The sequence below is a fragment of the Callospermophilus lateralis genome, chromosome 12 (assembly GCF_048772815.1).
Source record: "Callospermophilus lateralis isolate mCalLat2 chromosome 12, mCalLat2.hap1, whole genome shotgun sequence".
In the NCBI taxonomy this organism is placed as follows: domain Eukaryota; kingdom Metazoa; phylum Chordata; class Mammalia; order Rodentia; family Sciuridae; genus Callospermophilus; species Callospermophilus lateralis.
Genome location: NC_135316.1, coordinates 73995825 through 74014457, shown reverse-complemented (window position 1 = coordinate 74014457; position 18633 = coordinate 73995825). Strand labels below are relative to the sequence as shown.

The window sequence follows — 18633 nt, the reverse complement described above, 5'->3', positions numbered from 1 at the left end:
AAAATAAAGGAATTTCCAAATTCATGAAGGAAATGAAGAACTTTCTCAAAACCATTAATAAAATCAGGGTGGGTATTGGATGGTGTTAAGAAATAGAGAATAACAATGTATAACATTTTAAATACTGTTTTACTATTTATAAAATATTTCCCATAAGAATGGGGGGAAAGCACAATTTTATCATGAGATGAATTTCCTTACTTCCTATTAAAATTCCTAAATACAATCCTGATACTGACAGAATAAAATCTAAACTCCTCTGCAATGCCTACATCTTTAAAAAAAAAAAAAATTCTTAGTTGTAGATGGACATAATACCTTTATTTTATGTGTTGCTGAGGATTGAACCCAGTGTCTCACACATGGTAGGCAAGTGTTCTATCACTGAGCCCCAGCCACAGCCCCAGCCCAATGCATAGATTTTTTACAACATGATTCCCACCTACCTTCCCAAGCTTATTTATAGTCTCATCCTCCACTCAACTTCACTCTCAGGCTGAGGACCACAAATTCATTCCTCTAAACTTACTTACATGGTAACCTCCAATTTGAGCAAATGCCTACTCATTCTTTATGTCTCAGTATAAATCCTACCTTCATTGTGGAATCCTTCCTTTACTGCCTCATGTTGTGCCTGGTTCTAAACCTTGATAGCATCTTCGTTTATATTTTGTACTTGGCTCCATCATATAACTGTATCTTAATATTTAAATGCCTGATTATTCTCCACATTAGAAAATAAGGACCATATCTTTTCTTCTTTTTTAAACATTTTTTTAGTTCTCGATGGACCTTTATTTTATTTATTTATATGTGGTGCTGAGAATCAAACCCAGTGCCTCACATGTTAGGCAAACACTCTACCACTGAGCCACAACCCCAGCCCCTTTTTTCTTCTTTTTATCTCTAGCATTAACCACACAACTTCAGCCACAATAAAGAAGGCAATCAAAACAAAAAATAAAAAGCTGGTGTTAAATGGCCTCTTAAGCGTAAAGTGGAAATTTAAGTATTTATAGCTTTTCTGTAAAAAAAAAAAATCTAGAGCAAATTTTCAGCAGAATTATTGGCAACTTGAAAATCTCAATGCAGAAAATAATCACAATTTTATAAGAGTAGAAAACAATCTTATGCTTAAAAAAAGATTGGAAGAAAGTATCCAAATGTTAACAGTATCAAAGTGTTAACAGTGGGGTTAGGGTTGTGGCTCAGTGGCAGAGCACTAGCCTTGCACATGTGAAGCACTGGGTTTGATCCTCACCACTACATAAAAATAAATGAATAAAATAAAGGTATTGTGTCCATCTACAACTAAAATAATATTGAAAAAAAAGAGAAATGTCAACAGTGATGTTTTTAGAATGGTGAGAAGATAGAGGCAATCCCTTTCTCCCCCTGCCCTTTTTAACTGCTTTCTAAAAATTCTTAAAATGTTTAACTTAACATAAAATTGTTTTTATAAGTTGGCTTTAGCCTTCTAAAAAATTAATGACAACACTAAACATCAAAAATTACCAAACCAAATAGTGAGAATTTACCACCACACCACTCCAAGCATGGAGACAAATGATGAGAATCTAGAACCTTGTTATCCCAAAAGAAGTAAAAGGAAATGAATGATATAGGCTGTACTAGCTTCCAATATATTGGATTTTATGATTATTCTTACTATATTTTCCTATCCTACTTTGATCATCTCTCAAAATCCAAAAAAGAGACTTACATGAAACAATAAACTATGCATTAACAGATTAACAACTAAAGGAGATGCCAAGTAAAATTAGATATGGGCTCCATCTTTAAGCAATTTACAGTTTGGTGGGAGAAAACTAGCCAAAACACTAAAAGGATATGACTGGGTGATAATTTATGTATTATAGACAAAATATTGGTAAAACCAACATATAAATGTTATTACCTGATAAACAAGGCACAGTCTGAGAGAGTATTTTGTTTTCAGATCAGAAAGATGAACTGCTTCCACTATGAATTACAAGTATCAAACTATCATGAAGTTTTAAAGGCTTACTTTTGGTTTCAAGCGTGACAGCAACTGGAGCAATAAAATCCAATTTGAGACGGTCACTTTTCTAAGGGTAAAAACTATCTACAGAAACAAATTATACCTGAGATTTTTGCTTTTGGGCTTCTACTCCTGGGAAGAGCTCCATCCAGAGACTGAGCAGAGTGAAAAGGTTGACTTTAGAAAGTCTTGGCATTTGACCTACAAAGCAGAGGGCAAACACTTCAGAATTTTACTAAAGATGAAAATAGGAACAAAGCTCAAAGCCACTTAGATACAGCAGCATTCGCTCAGTAGCTTTAGCAGGGGTTTAGCGGACAAGAGGAGAGCTTTTATATGGCAGGAGTCGCTACAACCTCACTTGAGGCGACCTCCCAAGACACTTTCCAAAGTTGGACCCATTCTCTTCTTCCCTCGCCCGGCAGAAATAAGTAATACAACAGATACACGTAGTTATGGGAACAATCCAAAAAAAGTTGGGGCAAGTCCTTGCTTGTGATGGTGGAGCGGGCTGTTCTCTGGACAGTGATGAGGGGTGGCTTCAAGAGCAGTGAGCAGAACACTGCACTAAAAATGGCAAAGCGTCACGCGCGGCTATTTTGGGAATCAAAATAAAAACGTCGGGCTTTTCAGCCCCTGGAGTCCTCGCTCTTGGTCCTTCGAGGAAAACAAGGCTGGACGCGGGAAATGAGCGCGACTTAGAATTTGTTTGCTCTGAGAAGCCGGAGCGGCCGATCCGGAGGGGACGAGACACCCGGGAGCGGCGGGGCAGGCGAGCAGCGGAGGCAGGGAACCGGAGTTCAATCCGGGCAGGGACGCAAGGCAAAGCCAAAGGCGGGGTGGCAGAAGCAGGGACCCCGGCACTCACCGGTCATGCTGCCAGTCTGGGTGCTGACTGACCGCCCGGCCCCCGCGCTCTCCAGATTTTGCATCTGCCCTGCTTCTTTCACCCCAAGCCCACCAGCCTCTGCTGCCCGGGAAAGCTCTCCCTGTTAGGCATGATCCTGACCCAGCAGCTTCCCTCTAGCCTCCTCCCAGCAACTGGTAAGCAGCGATCTTATTCGGCGCAACCGGGTGACGTCTCCAGCCTGACGGCTACTTCCGGGCGCCTTGATGACGTCAGGGCGAGGCCCGCGACTGCGCTGGGCTGCGGGTCGGACGGGAACCGCGGGTGGGATTGAAGCGCCGGGCTGCAAAGTGTTTGTAGTCTCTTTTTGGTTTTCGTTTTTTTGATTTTGCCGAAATAAAGTCAGTCGAGGATTTCTTGGCCTGAGGTCCCAGGCTGCGCAGACCGATGAGGCGACTGGCTGTGCAGAGTTGAAAATTTGGCTCAGAGAGCCAAGGAGCGTTGAAGTGGAAACCAGCCCACTCTTGTCATGGTCATGGTTTTTGAGAACCTGAGCGGGTGAAAAGGGGTTAGGAGTTGGGCGTCCCAGGAGGTTGTTCTGATCAGAGATTGGCGGGCCTTGGGGACTGTAGGGCCACGGAACACAGCGGGGACGTTCTGTTTCTTATCCAGAACATGAAGACGAGAGGAACTTCAACTGGGAAAAAAATGTGAAGGGAGGAGGGAGAAACGAGTGGTCTCTGGAAAATCTGAGGAGTAGCCTGGCATTGTGGCTTTATGCCGAAACATTCTAGTGCCCTAGACGTGACTCAGAATTAGGCCCCTTTCTTTACAGTGACTCAGAGCCCAGTTTCTGTCAACATCTCGCATTATACAATTTGAAATACGGATGTGTAGCAAGACACAAATAAACTTGAGTTCAAACTATGAAAGCAAAAGTTAAACATTATGAAAATCCATCATTCTGAAAGAACTAAAGTGAGAATCTTTTTCAGTGTTGAGGATGTGGCTGTGGTTCATTGATTTTTCACTACTATATAGTATCACCATTTATTTGAGTGGAGGAACATTTGGACCAGCTCCTTGCTTCAACAACTTGTTGTAAACAAACAAGAAAATGTTTCATGTTTATATGCAAGAGTTTCTTTAGGGACCACATTTGGAAGCAGAACTCTTGGGTGGTTACTGTCCAGTTTATTAGAAAATGTTCAAGTGTTTTCCAGAGGAGCCTATTACATAATTCTTTTTTTTTTTTCCATCTATTCTTGGTACCACCAGACTTTAAATGTTTATCAGTCTGAGCCATGTGTGGTGGTTCAGGTCTTTAATTCCAGCTACTGAGGAGACTGAGGCAGGAGAATCTTGTTTGAGGCCAGAATGGGCAACATAGCAAGACCCTGTCTTAAAATAGAAAGATGGAAGAAAGGCAAGACATATAAACGTGTACCTATCTGGATGATTTATTTTATTTTTTGTTGATTTTATTATTTTTTAAATACACAACAACAGTGAGAATGCATTACAACTCTTATTACACATATAGAGCACAATTTTTTGTATCTGTATATAAAGTATGTTCACGCCAATTTATGCCATTACACATGTACTTTGTTTTTTTTTGCATTACAATTCTTAATACACATATATACCACAATTTTTCATATCTTTGTATATAAGGTATGTTGACACCCAATTCAAGTCTTCATACATGTACTTTGTATAATAGTGACCATCATATTCCACCAACCTTGCTAATCCCCTGCCTCCTTCTTTTCCCTCCCACCCTTCTTCCCTATCTAGAATTAATCTAATCCTACCATACTCTCCCTCTCTATCCCACTATGAGTCACCCCCCTTGTATCAGAGAAAACATTTTGCATTTGCTTTTTTGGGATTGGCTAACTTCACTTAGCATTATCTTCTCCAACACCATCATTTACCTACAAATGCCATGATTTTGTTCTTTTTTAATGCTGAGTAAAATTCAATTGTATATATGTGCCACATTTTTTATCCATTCGTCCCCTGAAGGACATCTATAGATTGGCTCCACATTTTAGCTATTGTGAATTGTGCTGCTATAAACATTGATGTGGCTGTGTCCCTGTAGTATGCTGTTTTTAGGTCCTTTGGATATAGTCCGAGAAGAGGAATAGCTGGGTCAAATGGTGGTTCCATTCCCAGATTTCCAAGGAATCTCCATACTGCTTTCTAAATTGGCTGCACCTATCTGGTTGATTTAAAGTAGTATCTTATGGTTTTATTTTCCCTGATTTCTATTTAGATTGAACATCTTGTCATATGTTGAGTAGTCATACATATTTCTTTTCTATGAAATACCCATTAACTGTCCTATCTAATTTTTATTATTATTGATTAGTAAGCATTCCTTATTATTCTGGATATTCATTATCAGTTGGGTATTTATCTGGTAAAAGTCTTCCTCCCTTTTGACTTGTTTTTACACTTTATGATGTCTTTCAGAGCACAGTTCTTTATTTTAATGTGTCAAACATACCAATAATTTTATTTAATGATATTTTATCTATGTGTCTTTTTAAAATATTTTTTCCTGCTCAAGGTTATATGTTCTTTTATATCTTCCTTTAAAAGTCATAAGTTGTTGATTTCACATTTCAGCCTCGTGAATGTAGAATTCATTTCTGTGTGTTGTGTTATAGTGTAAGGATGGCTTTAGGCCTTAGCCTAAGCAACTCCATTTTAAAACTCCATCTTAAAATAAACCTGCAGTCTTACCGGGCAAACCACAGAGTCCTTCAATATGCCAATTAGGTATAGCCTGATAAAAACAAGTCACTTTCCACAACCATGGTAAGAGTCAGGGTGAAGTCATGTCATTTGTCATAACTGATAAGAGTCAGAAGGGTATCAGGGCAGAAACCACCAGACCATATGTCCTGTCTAAGATGTAAGATGTCACTGAGAAACCTGGTAACAACTGATAGGGACCCAAAGGGCAAGCAGAAGCTCCCCAAATTTAATAAAAATATTGGAGCAAATGAACAGACATTCACCAGCTGACACTGATGCACACAAGCCTGAGAGGCTGATGAGGACCTAGTCTGACATCCAACTCTTCTCATCATCTGCCTAATCCTCTGCATTGTCCTCATCATTCTCAAACCAGCCTTTTGAGCCTGGTAAGAATGGAAATGTCTCCTTACCAGCTGTCACCTCCACAGCAGAAGAAGCCTTTATCAGTTCCTGAGCGGATTGCTGCAGTCTGAGTAAGTATGCATCTGCTGGACTTAAGATCTAAGTCTTAAGACTTTAAATCTAGCACATAAGTTTAGCATGCAAAGGGAATGTCTGTAATAAGTCTGTTATGATTAAGAGTGTTTGCAGTGCTTAGAGTTAACTTAGAATTTGTTTGCTTTGAATTAGTTGTATTTATTGCTTGTATCAGTCTGGATTATTGTTTTTGTAGTGCCCAGCATTAAGTATTGTAATTTTCTTGATTAAGAAGTAAAATTATATTAAGTGATTTCAGTGAATAAAACATTGAAAAGGGCAGAAGTGTGTGGACATTCTTTATTTCTCCCCCTTGACTGCATAAGTCACACCTTTGCCCATCGTGACATATAGGGGCCAAATTTTATTTTCCATTTGTATAATCAATTATCCTAACACTATTTCATCATCGATCTGCACTGAAACTTCTGCCATATGTCAAATTTCTATGTATATGAGTTTGTTTCTGGGCTTACTTATATTCCCCCCCAAAAAAACCCCACTTATTCTTCAAAAATGTCTTCAATATTCTTGGACCTTTAATTTCCCATGCAAGTTTTAGAATCCTATTGTTCACATTCTTCAAAAAATTTTATTTGCATATTGATTGCAAGTATATTGAATTTATAGGTAAGTGTGAGATAGTTTTCCACTTCACAAACATGGTATATCTATATGAACATGATTTTCAAAAAGGTTTATAACTTTTCTCCAAAAATATATATGTAGGCATGTTTTTAAAATTTTATTATTATTTTTTGGTGCCAGGAATTGAAACCAGGGCCACTTAACCAGTACTGAGCCACATCCCAGTATTTTTTATGTTTTGAGACAGGGTCTTGCTAAGTTACCCAGGCTGGTCTCCAATTTGGAATTCTTCCTTAGCCTCTCGAGTAGCTGGGATTACAAGTGTGCACCACTGTACCTGGCAAAAGAAATTATTTTAATAATCAACTTTCAATTATGATTTTTGTTGTAGGGTATTCATACCTGTCTTTACCAAAGTTCTTTTTATAAATCAGATGTTGAATTATAGCAAATGCTCATGGTCAATGGCTTTTATCAATTTAACAAAAGTTAAGTGCTGGCCTACTGGAATTATTGTCATGATAAATATTGAATTTTATCAAATACAATCTCTGAATCTATTAAGATGTCTCAATCATATGTTTGAGACAACTTTTTCGCCACTGGGACCAAAAGATCTCACAAGAATCATTTTAGAGGTGGAAAGGTTTATTTGGGGCTCGCAGTTTCAGAGGTTTCAGTCCACAGTAGGCTGTCTCCTGCCGGGTTTCTGTTCTTGAGACTAAAGGCTCAGGGGTTGCTCCAGTTGAACTGGGCTAACTGGGCTGCGCAAAATAACCACACAAAAGACACAAATACTTTTTTATTTGGGGTGGCTCCTCTGACCTTAAGGGTCTGCAGGAAGAGAGAGAGAGCAGCGCTGACTCCTTTTGTTGAGGAGAAGCTATTCAAATGAGGCAAGGGGTCAGGTTTCAGGGGGCTGAGTCTATCTTCATGATGTCCACTGTCAGCAGGTTGACTGACACCTGGGTAGGCCACACCCAAGGGCACAGTAAGAGAAAGGGACACACACAAGGCACTTCCATGGAAGATTCTATCCTAAACAGGGCAAGGAGTTATATTACAAAGAAACAGGTGAGCGTAGCTTCACCCACGGGGCTGTAGCAAGACACACCCATGCTCCAGACACCAACCCTCGCACCCAGGAAGGGTGCCACATTTCTGTGACTGAGAGCCTCAGCACCCAGCCAGGGAGTGTCCCCCAGTCACCTGCAAGGTTGGTCTCCCACAGTCTCCATTGCTCTGGGCCCACGGTGAGGCAGAACATCATGGAAAAAGAGTGTAGTGGAGGAAAGCAACTCAGGACATAACCACCAGGAAGCAGAGAAAGAGAAAGCTCTGCTCATCAGGGACAAAATATATACCCCAAAGACAAACCTCCAGTGACTTACCTCCTTCAGCCACACCCTACCTGTCTATGGTCACCAATCAGTTAATCCATTCAGGTAGATTAATGCACTGATTAGGTCAAGGTTCCCATAACCCAATTATTTTATCTCTGAGCTTTCTTGCATTGTCTAACACATTAGCCTTTGAGGGATACCTCATATCTAAACCATAACACTGTAGTTTTTCTCTTTAATAAGATAATGTGGTACATCATACTAATAGATTGCTTAATGGTAAGTCACCCTGGTATTCCTGTGATAGACTCATCTTGATCATAATGTATTATTAATTGCTGGATTAAATTTGATAAATTTTATTTTAAGATTTTTGGATCTATGTTCATGAGTGAATTTGACATATAATATATCATGGTCTCCTTGGTATTGATGTCTTGATTAGCCCAGTCTTAGAAATGAGTTAGGAAGCGTTTCCTATTTTTCTTTTCTCAGAAAAGAATTTATGAAGAATTGAAATTACTTATTTCCTTGAATATTTATTAAAACTTGCTTGGGAAAACATTTAATGCTCTTTAAAGTTTCCACTTTTCATTATGAATCACATTCCTTTATTGATAAAAAGGCTATTCAAACTCTTACTTTTTCTTCGTCAATTTTTAGTAAAATATGTTTTTCTAAAATTTGTTTATGTAGGCTTTAAAATTAATTGACATATGTTTGTTCAAAATGTTCTTTTACTGTCTTTTAATCCTATTGCTTTTAAAATGCAAATATTATTTGTTTTAGACTTCTTTTTGTTTATGGGCAAATTTTGCCAGATGTTTATCAATTTTATTAGTCTTTTCATAAAATGATCTTTTTTCCTTAATGAACCTATGATAGTTTTTTCTGTTTTATACATTTTGTTTATTTTTTTCTTCACTCTCTTTGCATTTATTTTATCATCATAACATCTTCATTTGACTATTTAGCTTCTTAATTTTTAGAGTTATTATTTGCATAGGCATTTCAGGATAAAATTTCCATCTAAGTAGGATTTCATAAGTTCATTATCCATCAGTATTAATGTATTAAATGTCCCAGTGATTTCTTTGACTTATGAGTTATTTGGAAATGTTTTTTTAAAAAGATTTCAGATGTAAAGTGGGCATTTTTTTTTCAAAAACAGTTACTGTTATTGCTTTCTAATGTAAAGTTTATGACCAGAGAATATGATCTGTATGACACCAGTTATTTGAAATTTGTTCAGACATGTTTTATGGCCTAGATCAACACTGCTCAACAGAACTGTGCCATGAAGGAAATGTTCTGTGATATGCACTTTCCAGGATGGAAGCCACCAGCATATGTGGCTACTGAGAACCTGAAAGTAGTTGTGTAACTGAGGAACTGAATTTTTAACTTTATCTAGTTTTAACTAATTTAATTTAAATCACTACATGTTCCATTAAATTATCCTCCTAGAACTCTAATTAGATGTAGCTTAACCATCTGAGTTAAGAAATTTTCCATTTCTTTGTTTCTTTGAGCTACATCCTGGTCAACATCTTCAGATCTATTTTTCAACTTGCTACTTATTTCTTTGGCTGTGTAGAATTTTTTTTTAAGAGTTTGCCTATTCTGAGGGTAAAGGTCTTCAGATAAACTGACTATATCGGGTACTTCATTTTGACTCTGCACCTTTCTTGGAGTCTGGCTTTTCTTTACAGTTCCTTCATGGCCGTTTACACCATGCTTTTAAAAACAAGCCATGGGCTAGGAGAAATATTTACAAATCACATATACAATAAAGGACTCATTGTATCCCCAATATGTAAAGAACTCTGTACTCAACAGTAAATCAATAAACAGTTCAATTAGAAAAATAGATAAAAGACTTAAATAGTCACTTCATCAAAGATTTTTAAAATGGCAAATAAGTACAGGAAAAGATGTTCACTGTCATTAGCCATTAGGGAAATGCATTTAAAAACCATGATGAGACCCTGCTACATACCTAGTAGTGTCGGTAGCTGCCACATAGGGACTGAGTTCCCCTTATCCTTGAGTGATGAGAATGTGGAGATGTGGCAAGCCAGCCAGTGTGAATGATGAGCATTGAGGGCACAGAGTGGACTGAACCAACGTTGCCCCACTGTTTGGGCGAGCCTTGCTGAGGTCTTTTCACTTGCTCTACCATGATCCCCACACAGCTCATGAGATGGGCATGGCCTTCATAGATGTTAGTCAATCTGCTGACATCAGACATCATGAAGCTAGACTTAGCCCCCTGAAACCTGACCCCTTGCCTCATTTGAATGGCTTCTCCCCCAAAAAAAGGGATCAGCTCGCTCGCTCTCTCTCTCTCTCTCTCTCTCTCTCTCTCTCCCTCTCTCTCTCCACAGACCCCTAAGGTCAGAGGAGCCATCACAGGACCCAAAGAAAAAAGTATTTCTGTCTCTGTGTGATTATTACATGCATCCCAATTCACCTGGAGTGACCCTGAGTGTTTTAATCCTGGAATGCGACATATTAGAATGGATAAAATCAAAAGTATAGACAGTATCAAATGCTAGAAAGGAAGCAGAGCAATTGGATGTCTCATTCATTACTGGTGATCAAATTAAATGGCACAGCCACTCTAGATAACAGTTTGACAGTTTCTAGTTAAATATACTTATTTTACCACACAGAAATTACACTGCTGGTTATTTATCCTAGAAAAATAAGAACATGTTCACACAAGACTATACATGAATATCAGAGTTATTTCATTTGTCGTAGTCAAAAACTGTACAGCCAAACAGTTTTCAGTGAGTGAATGGGGAACATTGCAATTGAACACTATTAAGCAATAAAAAGAAATGTGCTATCAATCCAGGCAACAACTTGGATGAATCTCAAGTGCATTGTGCCAAGTGTAAAAAGCCAACTTGAAAGTGTTACATTCTGTCTGAATCTATGTACAAATCATTCCCTAAGTAAATAAAAAAATTATGATTGATTGCTGGGAGCCATCAGCCAAGTAGGTATGACAAATTCCTTGCCAGCTACTCCCACGCTGTCTAGTGGAAGGACTCTTGAAAGGTGACCTTGCTCAAGGACCAGGGCGGATCCGTGTTTAGGGTGTCCCTGGTTTAGCATAATAGGAGATTAGGGTGTTCCCCCTTTAGAATAGGGCTTATCCTGCTGCTGAGTTCCTCTTGAGTTCTTAGGGTCAGACAGTATATTTGGGAGACAGAAGCCCAGGAGTAGTGGATTTGGGCAGAGTGTGGATTTGGGCAGAGAACGTGGATTTCCCCAGAATGTGTTTGTAGACGGCCGGTGTGAGTTAGGGAATAAAGAATTGCTGTTTGAATCTACAAGCTGTGTGGAGACTCATGATTTGTGCCCAGCCAGAGACTGCGGCAATTGATAAAGTTCAAATCTGTGATCATAAATATTATGGGTGGGAAAAGGTATGGCTATTAAGAAAAATAAGAGGTAGTTTCTTTGAGTTGATGGTGACTTCTACACATATGTGATAAAATTTCATAGAACTATTTACAATTGAAACCAAAAAAAGTTCATTAAAACTATTGAAATCCAAGCAGGGTGTGGTGCCATACCTGTAATCCCAGAGACTCAGGAGGCTGATGCAGGAGAACCATGAGTTCAAAAGCCAGCCTCAGAAAACTAGGGAGACCCTATCTCTAAATAAAATATTAAAAAGGGCTGGGGATGTGGCTCAGTGGTAAAGTGCCCCTGGGTTCAATCCTTGGTACCCAAAACAAAACAAAACAAAACAAACAAACAAAAACTATCAAAATCCAAATAAGATCTATATCTGAATTAATAGTATTGTACTAATGTCATTTTCCTGGGTTTTCCCACTATATGAAGATGATGTAAGATATGATTCCAGAAGCTATGGAAGAGTGCACAGGAACGTATTATTTTGAAACTTACTTTTGAGTCTTAAACTTTCAAAATAAAAAGATATTGGGGCTGGGGTTGTAGTTCAGTGGTAGAGTGCTTGCCTAGCACGTGTGAGGCCTTGGGTTTGTTCCTTAGCACCACAAAAAGATAAATAAATAAGGATCATCAGCACACGCGCAGAACTTTTGGACACCCACCCCAGCAGAAATCAAGGACGCCACTCCCATGCAGGACACCTGACAGCTTCCCACACACTGGAACTCTGGCTGCCACTCCTATGTGGACCCCCCATCTACCAATGTGGGGCTCCAAGATGGCAGCAGCTGAGATAGTCCCCTAGTGCAGTAGCTTGCCTGTACCTGAATGATTGGTGGCCAGTTCAACCACAATAACAGGAGACTGACCTCAATTTGGTTCTTTCGGGCAAAATTGTGACCATAAACAGCATCCTGAATCCAGAAATGAAGACTTCCTAAACAACTCTCAGAAGGCAGTTCCTGGCAGCACTTAATCCTGAGGAAGCAGAGAAGCCTGGAACAAACTCCAGATGCCCTGCAGGGAACAGGTACTTTGTTATGGAGGGCAGTGCTGCCTGAGAGAAATGACTACTCAGGCTTTCCATATATTGTCCCAAATGGTGTCCTCAGAAAAGTAAACAAGGTGCCACATAGATTAATGTGCTGCAGAGTAAGAATGTCCAGGGCATGTTTTTGCTCCTATGAGGTAGGAAGGCCTGACAAGCCCAATTCCCCAAGCTCTTCCAGCCTCTTAGTCCCAGAATGCCTAGAGGCAGATGGGCCTGGGCAGCACAGTCATGGCCAAGCTCCTTTCGGGTTCCCATGTATGTGGTTTCCCCTGTGTTTAGTTATTTAAAAGAAAAAAAAAAGTGTTGCTTATTGGAAATTTAACTTCGTGCTCTGTAGTTTGCCTAGAAACCTTACTTTGTTCTCTTTGTGTTCTTGGTCATTGCTGATCTGGAATCAAGTACCAGATGGCCCCCAAACCTGCTTGAGACTCTGTTTGGATTGCATTCCATACATTCCTTTTCATTCTGTGCTTCTTCTGCCTGCTTAGCAACTTCTGTAGCCAGCCTGGGATCATTAGAGTGTGTCCCTAAGCCTTGCCTTTTATCTCTGTAAGTGTTCTCCTTGTTGGAATCACCTCCTCCTAACACCTCAATGGGTGGTTCTCAAAGCATGGTCCCAAATTGAATGTGATGGCACATACCTAATAATACCTGTAATCCTAGCGACTGGGGAAGCTGAATCAGGAGGATGGCAAGTTCAAGGCAAGCCTGGGCAATTTAGCCAGACCAGCGTCTACAAACTGAAAATCTGCATATTAACATGCTCCCAGAAGATGCTAATGCCTCATGGGACTCCATGTTCTGCAGCAAGAATCTATCCTACAGGCTCTCAAACCATCAGAATCAGCATCACCTGGAAGGGAACTTGATAGAAATGCAAATTCTTGGTCTCACTCCAGACCTACTGCATCAGAAATTCTGGGAGAAGCCCTGAAGTCTGAGCTTTAACAAGTCTTCCAGGTGATTCTGATGTGAACTGAAGTTTGAGAACTGCTGATCTAGTGAATGAGGGTGAGGAATAAAAAGCCTGAGAGGGGCTGGCATTGAGAGTCACTATAAAGACAAAATAATGAACTATTTGTGGAAGAAGACACTAAGAAGAAAGATCAGGGTTAGTCTTATTTATGTTCCAATTATGAGTGGGCATAATTGTTACAGTGATTTTTTTTTTCTTTTCTTGTTCTCCCCAAGATTGAATCCAAGTCTTCAGCATGCTAGACAAGTGCTCTACCACAGAGCCGCATCCCCAGCCTCTGAAACTTTTAAAAGACTTGTTACAACTTTGAATGTATTAGCTTTTAAAAATATTTTAAAAAATTATTTTTTGTAGATATAGATGGACAGCTTGCCTTTATTTTATTTGTTTCATTTTTATGTGGTGCTAGGGATAGAACCAAGTGCCTCACACATTCTAGGCAAGTGCTCTGCCACTGAGCTACAGTCCCAGCCCCTAAAATATTTTTAAAATTGTCAATGATCTTTATTTTTATTTATTTATATGTGGTGCTGAGAGTTGAACCCAGTGCCTCACACATGGTAGGCAAGTGCTCTACCACCGAGCCATAACCCCAGCCTATAGGTATTAGCTTTTGAAAAATTTTAAAATCTTATTTATTTCCCTTATCACAACAAGTAGTAGAAATTCATAGAACATTTCAGACTTGCATGCACACTGTAGAGCTGAAAGAAAGGAAATGCAAAACCATGGTCCTTTCCTTGAAGGGCCTAGCTGGGCCTTGGATGGGGAGGGGGCTTGTAGGTGGTACAGAGGTTCAGGTGGGAGGCACTGGAACATCTTGGGCTGCATAAGGATGGGGAAAGGGCTTTGGGAGGTGCTGAAGCTGTAAAAGTGAAAATCCAGCTTTGCTCCACCCCACAAGTGTCCTAGACCCTGGTTGTGGGCAAGTGGCTAGTTGAAACTGGTCTCCCGGCCCCAGCCTCCCGTCACCTGCTGCTCCCATTTAATCAGTGCATTCTCCTTCCTCTCCTCCTCTCTGGAGGCCTTTCCTTGGTACCACGCAGCAGTTCTGGCTCCTCCTGTGTGCTGGGTCACTCCTGTCTTACCCTTTTATTTGTGCTGTCCGATGGCTCACAACAAAGGCCGCAGTTATCTGTTCATTTACTCTATTCATCCACTGAGGTGAAGACCTCGTTCTCTCACTAGCAGTTGAGTTCAGTGCAAGTTATTCACCTCAACAAGAGAGGCAGACTGGAAAAGAACACCTGGCCTTTGTCTTTTGGGATCATTACCAGTGAAAACAGTCACCTGCAAGGAAACCTGTTAAGTGGGTAAGAAGGACCATAGACCATCACCCTGACTGCCCAGGCTCAGTTCTTCTGATCTAGCTGATGAGTTTCAGCTCTTTTCACATAGGTGCCTAATCTATCTATCTATCATCTATCTATCTACCTATCATCTACCTATCTCTATCAAACCCAGAGCCTCACACATGCTAGGCAAGTGCTCTATCACTGAGCTACATCCTCAGCCCTTATAAAATTTTATTTGAAACAAGGTCTTGCTAAATTTCTCAGGTTGTCCTCCAACTTGCTATCCTCTGGCCTCAGCCTCCTGAGTGGCTGGGATTATAGCATTCAGCTAGGTGTCTGATCTTCTTTAAAAAGTATCCCAGCCCATGTGTCATGGGCTGGGATTGTGGCTCAGTGGTAGATGCTTGCCTAGTGTGTGCAAGATTCTGGGTTTGATCTTCAGCACAGAAAAATAAAAGTGAATTGTTTTTCTAAGGAAGTGATGAGAAGAGCCTTGTTCTCTTACCTCCTCTGTAACTTACACAGGGTGAGGGACGGGTGAGTAGTTGCCCACACAGCATTCCCATAGGGCTCAATGAGCACAAATATTCTTATGCTCTTGGGAAAGGAAATGTTGGGTTTTGAAGACTGCTTAGGGCTGAGCGGGGGCTCTGTAGTGTATAGAGTTTGGGATCTTTAGAAAGTGCATTCCCAATTAAAAACTGCATAGCATCTGTGTTTAAGTAAAGCCCTTTTAAACCTCTACACTTGTGCAACCACTGACACTTAATTACAAAACACTTCCATACACTGGCAAATGTTATGACATGAGTAGAAAGGGTCAGGAGAGGGCATGTTCAAACTTTCAAACACCATTCACACATGGCTTCTGCGACTTCTTGTGAACCTGTCACAGGGGTCCCTTGGATGCGAGGAGGTGTTGTACAATAGCTCTGAGAACATTTCCTGCAGAAGTGCAAATGTCTTCTATGTGAAAGAGGTGGAACCTGATTATTCTGCTTCCATCCGATGTAAGTGCTTTTATTAATCTGCAAGCTGAATCTGTGTTTAGTCTAGGTGACACAATGACACATTTCAAACAAAAAAATGCCATTAAAAAGTTGATTGATTTTGATACCATGGCAAGGACTAATTTTTCTAGAGTATTTTGTCCTACACATCTGGCACTTAGCAGTTGCTTGGTAAATATTTGCCTGCGAATGAATGAAATAACAAACTCTCCCACAAGGGTTGACAGTTCTCCTAACAAAAAATGGTTTGGCCTATAGAAGGGAAAGGGGCTCAGATAAGTTGCTGGAATGCCAGCACAGATCTCAGTCAGGGTGGAGGGAGTAGTCAGGGCACAGCTTCCATGACGTGCCCAGGGAGGAGAAGGAGGACCAGGACAGTAATCCACAGCTTCATTGTCTCTCTCCAGTGACCCTTGACTTGACCACTCTGGGTCTTCCCAATACCTTCCTTTTATTGACAGTTGTCAGTGCAAGAACAGACCCTCTGCCAGGGTGGAGAACAATTTTAGATCTCAAAACAACTTTTCAAACAAATTTTTGACCATGACTTATAATAAAGATATGTTTTATTTTGTGAACCAGGAAAGAAACCAACCAACATGTGATGCATTGATATTTTCTATTCTGTTCTTATTCACTCTGTTGTTTTGCAGAAAAAGTGACCATTACAAATGATTTCAAATTTCATGAACAAGCTGAGACCAGACAGGGACCCTGCAGGAAAGATAGGCTTCTAGTTCTCCTGGACAGGGACTGTGCAGTGCAGGTAACGGTGACCCTCCCCATACCCATACCTGGGAACATACTTAGGTCTCAGAAGAATGTGATATAAATCGCTGCTTTCTAGAATTTGAACAAGAAAGCTCAAAGGAAAAGTCTTTGCTTCTGTATCTACAATATTTTTTGATTATCTTTAAGGTTCTTCATTGTGATCTCTCCTGGGGAAAAGTCAGCTTTTGACTGCTCCAGAGAGGGATTCCTGTGAGCAGAGAGCTCCAGCTCATCCTGACTCAGGGCTATCACGCGGACAGTGGTAGCAGCACAGGCTGGCTCTCTGCCATGAGATCCCCAAATCCAAGCCTGGCTCCCCAATACTGTGCCTCATTCTGTGAGGTTTCAATAGGTGTTCCTGGAAAGGAAAGTGGGGAGTTGGCTCTGTGATAAAATAAGTGAAGGAGGGCTGGGGGCTGTAGGTCAGTGGTAGAGTGCTTACCTCACATGTATGAGGCACTGGGTTCCATCCTCAGCACCACATAGAAATAAATACATAAAAAGATATTGTCCATCCATTTACAACTAAAAAATACAAATAAAATAAATGAAGGAAATCCTGAGTCTTTGACTCACTATGGCATATTGTCACTTGGGGAGAGTTGGTGGAGGGGTTGCTTCCTCACTAGCTGGGATCAAAGGCAGGGAAGAGGCTTCACTCCTGCACACACTGAGGACAGGCCAGGGGGTCAGGGTGCTGAGCTTGTGTTTGGCTAATTAAAACGAAAAAGCAACAGAACTTTGTCAGCATGTCAAGAAGACCCTGGCTGTTTATGTATTCATCATTTGTAGTTGTAACTATTCAAAACAGACCATACCGATTTGTGGGACCTGAAGCAATTTAGAAATGGAGGCTGCCCAAACTGTGAGCTGTGAAGCAAAGTCCCCAAGTTAGTGAGTAAACTGAGCTAACTCTCCAGCTTCTGAATCCCATCGAGACCTTACTTCTGTTTGTCACTATAACCGATGAAGTTCTATTTTACCGTATTCGACACTCTTTTGATATTTGTGGATTTGAAGGTTCATGAACATCTCAATAAAAATTTGTAATAAGTATCAACAATCTACGTAATTTAGGGATGAACTTTATCAACCCCAAAAGGAACCCAAGTACAATTGAGCAAGTCAGGCTTTGCCCACTTACAGGGCGCCATTCATATAGACTGAGGCTGATGAGGCCCTGTCTGTGTGACACAGCAGCAGACTTCTGAAAACACAGTTATTTAGGTACTGGGAATTGAACCCAGGGGCACTTAACCACTGAGCCACATGAGTCCCTTTTAAATATTTTATTTAGAGATAGGGTCTCGTTGAGTTGCTTAGGGCCTCCCTGAATTGCTGAAGCTAGCTTTGAACTTGTGATCCTCCTGCCTCATCCTCCAGAGCTGCTGGGAACATTTATGTTTTAAACTGTAAAAAACAAGACAAAGTTTCAGAACTGTATGTTTTTCAACAATTATAATCTCATTGAGAGTGGGTGGGTATTTTAAAGTCTGGATTCAGACTCAAGCCTTCCTAGTTCCTGTCTGAGAAATCTAAGAGTCAGTTCTGTCACTAGTAAAACAGGGATGATGACAATTCTCATCTAAATAGGCTGAGGCAAAGGAAGGTAGATTAAAGTTCTTTTCAAAGCTCATCAGTAGTCATCTCAGAAGGCCGAGCTCTCTGTCCTCTTGTTTCTGTGCCCAACTTTGCTACTTCAAGGCTAGTGGCAATAGTACAACCCCATAGGCAGTTCCAGGGAAAAGTGGGTTGCACTGGTTTTATTCATAGCAGTTCTCAAAGAGCACATTTAGCCAAAACTTTATTTGCTCCCAGTCTGTTGAGGGGTGGGACTCCTGAACATTGGAGTCTACCTGAAATTCATACTTCTAAAAGTTTTTCACAAAGTCATATATAGGTATTAAAAATATACCATATTTAGGTATTAAATAATTCTTGGATCCAAACTCATCATCCTGTTTCCTTGTATATGTATATTTATATCCCAAACAGAACAAAATACACCCCTGATCTCAGAGGTGACAATTTTTAGGCAGCAT

General features: G+C 40.3%; 1 protein-coding gene across 4 annotated transcripts in view; it reads right to left on the bottom strand.

The window, feature by feature from the left end:
• The window catches only part of Cdadc1 (cytidine and dCMP deaminase domain containing 1), a 59478-nt gene extending 56397 nt beyond the window's left edge, over nucleotides 1-3081 (bottom strand). For all 4 annotated transcript variants that reach the window (XM_076872552.1, XM_076872555.1, XM_076872553.1 and 1 more), the window contains exons 1-2: nucleotides 2892-3081; nucleotides 2127-2224 (exon numbers count right to left, since the gene is read on the bottom strand). In XM_076872552.1, the coding sequence (XP_076728667.1) occupies nucleotides 2127-2224; nucleotides 2892-2955 (162 nt within the window). In that variant the 5' untranslated portion in view covers nucleotides 2956-3081. The remainder of the gene's footprint in view (nucleotides 1-2126; nucleotides 2225-2891) is intronic.
• Nucleotides 3082-18633: the final 15552 nt, after the last annotated feature.